Below are 8,525 nucleotides of genomic sequence, written 5' to 3'. Positions count from 1 at the left end.
CCGGCTGCGCTGCGCTTCCCTCGCTGCCGCCGAAGTCGGCGGCTCGAGTACATTCGCATCTGCTGCCATCCAGAGCTCGGGGAGGGAAAGTGACTGCTGCTCTGCCAGACTCAGGTTTTAGTTCAACACAAAACTTGGATTCTGGACCTGGGCGAGTCAAATCTTCCTTTCCTGCAGTGGGGCTTCTATTACTTTTCAGAGGGGGAGAAATTGGAAGTTTTTGATGCCATCCTGTCAGCCACCCAAGACTGAAAGAAGCCCCATTTCCCCAACAAAATCAAACCCGAGGAGACGGTGGCTTTGCTCACCCTTACACCTGGAAGTTCACCCGCAGCTTGTCCTCAGCCACATTTTCACAGGTTTTCTGTACCAGATCTGCTCGTTGCCATGTCTCTCATGTGCTCCCCCCCCGCCTTTTTGTTTTTTTTTTTTTTCTTTCAGGGTTGTATAGAACATTAAGAAACTATAAGGAATGAAATACTTCTCCGCATGTGATCTTCACAGAGGACTTTGGGTTTTTGGCACCATGATGTGTCTGGGGCAAAGTCTTCTTCCACAAATCTTTATGTATAGAGGAGCACAGTGGTATCTTAAAACTAATTTAAAATGGAAGCCTGTGTTTACTGTTACCCCATTTCAGTGTTTCAATGTAGCCTGTTTCAATGCTAAAATACTTCGTCTTGGGATTGACAGATAAACCCGTGTTAATACACGTCAGGTTCATTGAAGGGGGCATTACAGGGGTGGCATTGCTTAAATATAAGTTTTATTTTGCAAAACCATTTGGTTTGCACAATACAGCAGCAGCCCCCGTTGTGAGCTGGCACAGCCATGGGATGGGGCTTCTCACACCTGGGACTGTAGAGTTACAGGGAAGCCACCTAGGCCTTGCTCCTACCAGGCACTGCCTGACTTCTAGCTCTGCATTAAGGGCAGATTTTGGTATTTGTGCACCGAGGGGAGTGTTTTTTGCAGTGGCCCCTTCATCAGGGCCCGAGGGGTGGGCTGCGTGTATGAGGGTAAAGGTGGGGATGTTTCGCCACTGCTAATCCTGAAGCAGCTTCAAGCATGACAGGGTCCGACGCCAGAACGCAAAATGGCGGCTGCCAGGGCCCAACATGGCCGCCGCGCAGCCTCCATCGTGACCCAGGCGATCAGGGACTCTGCGCCAGCACTTCACGCGGTGCCGCCGCCGGCCCCGGGCCCCTTCGCCTTGCAGGCCGGCCTGCTCACGTGACGCGGCGCCTGGGCCAATCGCCGCACGCCGTGGCCGCGCTGCCGCGCACAGGTCCCGCCTCGCCTTGCTGTGGTGGAAGGCGCCATTGAGAGGAGCCGGAGCCGCCGCTGTACTGCTGCGGCCGTCAGCCGTCCGGGGGAGTAAGGGCCTGCCGCCGCCGCCGCCGCCATGGACTACGGGGAAGGTGAGGGCGCACCCCCAGAGCAAGGGCAGGGCCCGGCCGCCGCCACCGCTGCCGCTGCGGGGCCCGGCCGCGTCTCAAAATGGCAGCGGCCGCTTTGTTCCGCGCAGGACGGAGTCCCCCTCATCCACCTCCTCGCCGCCCCTCCCGGGTCCGGGGAGCTGCGGCGGCGGCCGGCGGCGGGAGGGCTGCGCGGGAGGAGGGCCCTCCCGGGGGGCGGCGCGGACGGGCGGGCGATGCGGGCGGGGGCGGCCCTCCGCGCGGTGAGGCGCCCTGGGGCGCGGGGCGAGCGGGGGGTGACGGGGAGGCGGCGGGCGGGGGCGGCGCGGGCAGAGACGGGGGGAGCTCGGGGCGAGCTCCGTGAGGGGGTCGTGTCAGGAGACTGGAGATCCGACAGGAGAGAGAGCCGCCTCTTGTTGCGGCCCCCTGTCTCTCCCCTCCAGCTCTTGCTAAGCACTAAGTCATTCTCACTGACCCATCCTCTCCAGCTGAAGACAGAGATTGGAGATTCCCAGATACCCCCATGCATTGTGGTGTGAACATGCCCAGTGGGTCAGTCTCAGGTATGAGCTATAAATACGTCTAACCTGTAAAAAGCGTTGGGGCTGAACAGTCAGTGTTGACAAAAACAAAAAAAAACCGAACGGGTTATTAAAAAGTACGTAACGTGGTTTGACTGCACATATTGTTTTCTGGAGGAGTTATAACTGGCTGGGAGTGAGACTTGATTTTCATCTTGGGCATGTCAACATGAACTCCTGCACGTTCCAAATCAAAATTGTGAGATCAAGGAGTGGGGATGGGGGGGAATACAGCCTTTTCATATGATGATGCTTTTTGCATAAATCAGTATTTTGTTTTCTGATGGACTACTGTATTTGATTCTTACTACTTTCTATTCCTCGAAAAGAAAGAGGATGTTTTCCCCTTTTTATATGGACTTGGAAAAAACAGAACCTGGAACTGCTTGATTTTCATTTTTGTTTTGATTTTTTTTTTTGAGTTGACTTTAACTTAACTAAGAGTTTGGGAAGGGATATAGAAAGCATATTAATGAATGTGGTACAGCAAAAGCTAGCTCTTGTTTTTATACTATCAAAAATATCACATAGATACAACAAAAAGGAATGCACATGTATTTGTAAGACGATTAAGGTTATGAGTTTAGATAATGACTAAGAACTATAAGAACTGTAAGAACTGAGACATAACTCAAGAAATGATTTGACATCTCTTGCCAACATGCAAGCAAGTACTAAAAGGATGTTAATATAAAAACTTTACCATAAACTGTACCCAAGCTTCATTTACAGATGTCATCAAGTAAGTGTTTGCTGTTGGATCGCTTGATACTCTTGCTGGCCGTTATACGGAAATAACATGTTGGATTACAAACCCATCTTTGATTGCGATATGGTCATTTTTACGATACATTCCTTAAGTCTTAGCTTTTTTGCCAATGATAATATTTTGCATTTCGCTTTCTTCATAGTAAAATAAATAAAGGTATCGCCCTGTTTTTTAATCTTCTGTATTGATTTCTAATTAAATGCCCTTTAGATTTCTAGTAGAAAAGGCTGTTTAAGTGGCAGTCTTCTATCTTATTGGAATATTCACTGTAGCCATTAACCAGGACCTGCTTTTCTGAGATCTGCTGACAGTAGTATTAAAGTGAATCCAGGCTCATCCTATGGGAAGTAACCAATCAAATGTGTGTTGTACAATTAGATTGTTCCTTTCATGTACCTCTGTAATAATAGTTTTCATTGTGATATTTAAGCTTTCTGTTATTCATAATTATTAAACAAGTTTAATTATGATGTATGCAGCTTGAAACATTTAACATTAATGTTTATGCATTCTGTGTACATTAGTAAGTCATATGTAAAGCTGTGTCTTACCTCGATTCTGTACAGTGTGCTAAAGGCTATTTTGTAGGGTTCCAGTAGATGGCAACAGAGGATGGATGTTCAGAGTTTTCATCTTTGCCCAGTTTTCATTTGAGTTCTTGGCAATGTTCTTCCTGTTGGAAACTTTTAGCCAGTGTGAAGCACTTTTCATTGGATGGCTGACGACTGCTGTAATTCCACCATTGTCCCTTGCTGATGACTTGGTTTGAGACAGAGATGACATGGCCTGTAGAATAAATTCTGTTAATATTATTAACAGAAATATTATTAACTATTCATGTTAATATTTTAATTACTGTAACTATTGTCTTTTTAATCTGTAAGGGGAAATGGCTTTTGCTTCTATTTCTGAAATTCATTTGGGATTGGTTTATTGTTTTGCATGGGACTCAATGAGGTGTTAAAACTTCTGTACATAATGACAAGGTCGTGATCTTAAAGCAGGCATGATGTTATGAAAAATGTAATGTGTCTGAAGAAAATGTTGCTTACTGTTGCACAACGGATCCCTAAGGGTGTTGTACTCATTGTGGATTATGAATTTAAAATATAGGAAAATTTAGCTTGTTTCAAGCTGGCACTTCTGGGTTTTTTGTTGTTTAAAGGTTATTTTTACTTTACTGAAGTTTTTTTTTTTCCATTTATTATTATTGCAATATCTTTTTCCTTTCTCTCATTTTTCTAGCCTTTTCATATGCTCCACATTGAGAACACTAGTGAAAATTATTTAGTTTCTTTGTGCTCTGAGTATGATTTCAATGTTCTCTGATCTTAAGCTTTTTCTTTTAAATGGAGTCTTTTGTAGCAAGGGATTCTGAGTCTTACCTACTACATGCTTAACTTCCTAGCTCTTTTCCTAAGGAAATTCTGATTTTTCTTTGCTGGCTATTGAGATTTACTTTGCAGCTATTTTAAATGATCTGTCCCCCAGATATGGCTGGTTTTTAAAATCTGAAGGAATTTATACACATTAACATTTTAATTTGTAAATTGAACTTGTCTTTTAGTGTCCCATTCTTTTTTATTTTAGCAGTAATACATTTTTTTTCCCCCCTCTGACACAACTCTTCTCCCCTCTTCCCTACTCCAGTAGACTAAGTATGATCTAGAAATGAAAAGTGAGATCGTTCTTTGCAATTCTATTTCTGTACTGTAGTTCAACAGCTCATTCATCCACACTGTATTTAGGTAAGACGCTGCAGATACAAAAACCTGATTTATTTCTTAAAGTCTCTTTTGGATACTTTGTCAGTGCCTTCATCAGTTCAGAGATTTACTCTTTCATTTTTAAACTTCAGGAGCAAATGTGGACCATTTCTTTTTTTTTTTTCTTCTTTTTTTTCACTCTAGTATTCATAGATACACAGATACAATATTTCTTCAAAGGTTTCTTTGATATACAGTTACTGTTTAAACTTAAATGAAGTACTACACTTTTGAATTTTCAGTTTAAGACACTGCAATACAATTCCTAGTGGTTTTTCTCTAGTGCTTAAGCACATGTTCTCTTAGCATGTGCAACAATTTCATGTTTAGCCTGAATAGTTTGCACAGACAGGCAACTTCTGTGTATCCCCACTGGGGGTGACAGACAGACCTAACATAACAGTGAACAGGGAGCAGGCTACAGAGAGAGGAAATTGTTTGTGCAGATACAGCTTTTTAATTTTTTTTTTTTAATGCTCCATGTCCATCTGTCTTGCTTTAGTTAGTAGAAGAATTAAAAGTGTGAAAGAGGCTACTGCACAGGGACTTTGATGTCTGTGGTTGTGAGGTTTGTCAACTAATAAGGTATTTACCTTGAGATTGTAATATTTAAAGCTGTGCAAGTGATTATTATTCAGCTACTGCATTCAGAAATTGAAATCCTTTCATTTTGCTTCACCTGAGTGAATATTTACTGGCTTCTTGTACGTTTTCCCCCTTTTTAGGATAAAACCTGTCTGGAGAACAGAGTAAAGAAAAGCTTAATGTGTGAAGAAATACTGCACTTCTCAGTTTGAATGCAGTGTCTTTGTCAAGCTCTGGGCATGAAAAGTAAAATCTATAAATCTTTGGTACAGTTTGCAGCTGAGAAAATGACTAAACGAGGAGGCCAGTGGTTGGAATGATAGGTTAACTGCTCAGCAATCTGGAACAGTTAATAATAGTCAGAAGGAGGTCATAAAATCACCTTCATGAGGCTGGGTCAAAGATCTGTCTGTCCCACCTCACCAATATCCTGTATGTCGCTGTCCTTTTGGAGATGTGGAACCAATAGTACAAGTACTCCTTCAGTATATTTATATGCCTTCACTGGTTTGCACCTTGGGGTCTGAACCAGACACATAGTCTTTCTGTTCGACATCCTTTGAATTTTTTGTCAGTGGATTTATCCAATTTCTTTCTTAAATCTGTGTACATTTTTAGTAACTTCTTGCCACAGAGCAGTTCTAGGACTTAACTATCTGTTTTGTTAAAAAGGATCAAGTTAACTTTTTAGCTTGTTATTTTTAAGTTCCATTTGCTACCTCCAGTTTCTTGTAGTAGAAAAATCATGCAAGTGATCATTCATCTTAACTTCTTTGTACCTTTTGTATCCCCTGCTAAACCTTTTCAAATATGAGTGTACTGTAATGTAGGTAAATGCAGTGCAGTGAGTCTGGAAAGGATGAGTAAGTTCTTCACTGTTAGAGAAGAAGTGGTGACGCCCTTAAGGTGGGGATTTAGGGACTGGCATAGCTCTACAGCAAGACTGCTAATGTTAGATAACATGAACCTTGGATGAGTAAGAAGCGTATTGGGCAGAAGTAGCTGTCAGAAGTTATCCTGTGATTGTAAAACATATTTTAGTATTTACTTGCATACTAAAAATGTTAGACAAAAAAATTATTTCAAAACTATGCTTCAGACCATTTTTTGGAAGAGTTCTTTTGTGTGTGAATGTGTTTTTTTGCACTAGCGAATTTCTGGCATATGGACACCACTGGTCACTAATTACTCTGCTGTAATAGAAGTGGATTGCAGTATCTTGACAGTATGATGTGTTCTTCCTCATTGAATGATTTGATTCACCTCTTCAACTCTTAACCTAATTACTATTGTGCCATCTGAGGGCCTGTAGATAATAGGGAGCAGGTAAAACTAAGGTAAATTATTGGGTGCTCTTAGGTCAGATATTTCAGTTTCCAGAATGTCGTCATCTTTTCATTAGATATGCTGTATTTAAAAACAAACAAACAAACCAAACAACAAACAAACCAGCTTGGATCTGAGATTGATCATAGGCTCATCTAACCTTAATTTCTGAAACTGAAATTATTTTATTGATTACCTTACTCTTTCTACTGGCCTGCATCTTTATGTAGGCAATCCTGAGGGTATTTCACTGGATTAGGTAGATCATTCAGTCACATGAGAGAGGAATATTAGATGCTTCTATTAGAAGGCTCAGCCATTTCTTTAGAGTAACTTTTTGCAGTTGAAGTTGATGCCATGTGGTGCTACATGATTAAAGCTTTGAAAAGGTTTTTTCTTCTTTGCTGCAGGATCTTTATTGTGTGTTTGGAATATGGAAAGGTCCATGTTCAAAGTTTTTTTTGTTTCAGAAGTATCCTCTTGAACTTTTTAGAAAGTACCTATGATCAGTAAAAAACAAAAAAAATGAGCAGGAGATCTTAATTTGTTGGAGTCTCTATTCAGGCATGCTAAGAACATTTGTGTAAAAGTGATACAGTCAGTTCAATAACATTTGCAGAATTCTTCTTGCTGACAGATGTAAGAAAGTAAATTACAATGGCTGCCTGGTGCTAACAAGAAGCAGGTACAAGCAGGAAATAGTATATATACTTATTCTCATGAAATGATACACACAGAGATTTACTATGTTTCTTTAAACAGGAAAATTTCTTATGATATTAGGTGAGCTTGTTGTCCTGTTATCTTCTGGAAAAGTCAATGGTTTACACTTGGAGATTTTGAAATGTATAAAATACTCTCTCTTGTCAGAGTGGACAAGTCTTTGTGTGGTTATATTTTTATCCTTCCTGTGTTTGCTGTGTTTTTCTTCTCTATGTTACCCTTTCTGTGAGGCTTGATTTGCCAGGCTTTCTTTGTATTATCCGAAAGTTAGTGTTGGTTGGTACCAGGAAGCAGTTTTAGTCACTAGAATGCTAGTGAAGTGCGAATTGTGTGTGCTACAGGAAGGCAGTGGATCATACTTGTTATGCAGATCTACAACACTGCTTTAGTGCTTTTGAATTTATGGATGGTTATTTAACCATAACTTTTACATAGGACTTCCAGTGTTGAGGAAGAAGTTGGTTCTTTTGCCAGACTTGAATATAAAGATGTCATGAAGTGACATCAGTTCAGCTATGAAATACCAACATCTTAGTGCAGTTAACTGCAACTCAGTGTTGATTTGGGTGGATTTTTGTTTGTGCTAGACTGGAGAAAATTCCTTTGTGTGACAGTAGCCTGTATACAGAGTCTGCACTGCAGCGTGACAGCTTGTAACCTTGACCCAAGGTCTCCCAGTGTGAGTGAATACACACAGTGTGTGTGTGGCATTAGATAGAGAAAGCAGATGCCTCTAAGATCTGTGTGTTATTAAAGGGAGGGAAGTGGTCTTAATTCTCCGCTAACTTCTGACATATTCTACATCGGGTTTCTCCATTTAATTCTCTTAATTTTAGCTTGCGTCTGCATTCTAGCTGATGGAATAATAATCCCAAGTTATCCATTACTGGGAAAAAATATAAACTGGATTTCAGTTGAGGTACTCAGATGATGTCAAAGGCACACAGCTTCCCTAAGCACAGTGTCAAAATTGATTTGCAACTGGCAGTTTTGTATTTTGTTTGTAAGCACTGTGGCAAAGAGTAAACCTTTTACTTAAGAATTTAAACTAGATTACTTAATAAGACTTCTTGCTTGCTTTCTTTATAAACATTTTTCTGCTCTTTTTTTAGACATGGACCGTGATTATGGGCATGGAGGCTATGGTGGCCCACGATCCATGGACTCTTACCTTAACCAATCCTATGGGATGGAGAGTCATGGAGGTGGAGGCGGAGGAGGTGGTGGTGGTGGTAACAGGTAAAATAATCCTTCAGTTGTCCCAAGAATTGATCAAATCCAATTTAAGTTTAAATCATTCTGTCTTCTAACTTAAGTGTTCCTGAGGCATGTTGTTATGATTTTGTATGAACACTTT

The 8,525-nt window shown here is 41.3% G+C and overlaps 1 protein-coding gene across 1 annotated transcript in view; it reads left to right on the top strand.

The window, feature by feature from the left end:
• Positions 1-1,405: 1,405 nt before the first annotated feature.
• The window catches only part of ZNF326 (zinc finger protein 326), a gene marked incomplete at its 5' end in the record, with an annotated part of 29,806 nt that continues 22,686 nt past the window's right edge, over positions 1,406-8,525 (top strand). Inside the window, 3 exons of the mRNA XM_082002846.1 lie at positions 1,406-1,421; positions 1,907-1,981; positions 8,281-8,407. Of these exons, the coding sequence (XP_081858972.1) occupies positions 1,406-1,421; positions 1,907-1,981; positions 8,281-8,407 (218 nt within the window). The remainder of the gene's footprint in view (positions 1,422-1,906; positions 1,982-8,280; positions 8,408-8,525) is intronic.

The sequence above is a fragment of the Phaethon aethereus genome (assembly GCF_964289735.1).
Source record: "Phaethon aethereus genome assembly, chromosome: 8".
Taxonomy (NCBI): Eukaryota; Metazoa; Chordata; class Aves; order Phaethontiformes; family Phaethontidae; genus Phaethon; species Phaethon aethereus.
This window is presented reverse-complemented; position numbering and strand designations above follow the sequence as displayed.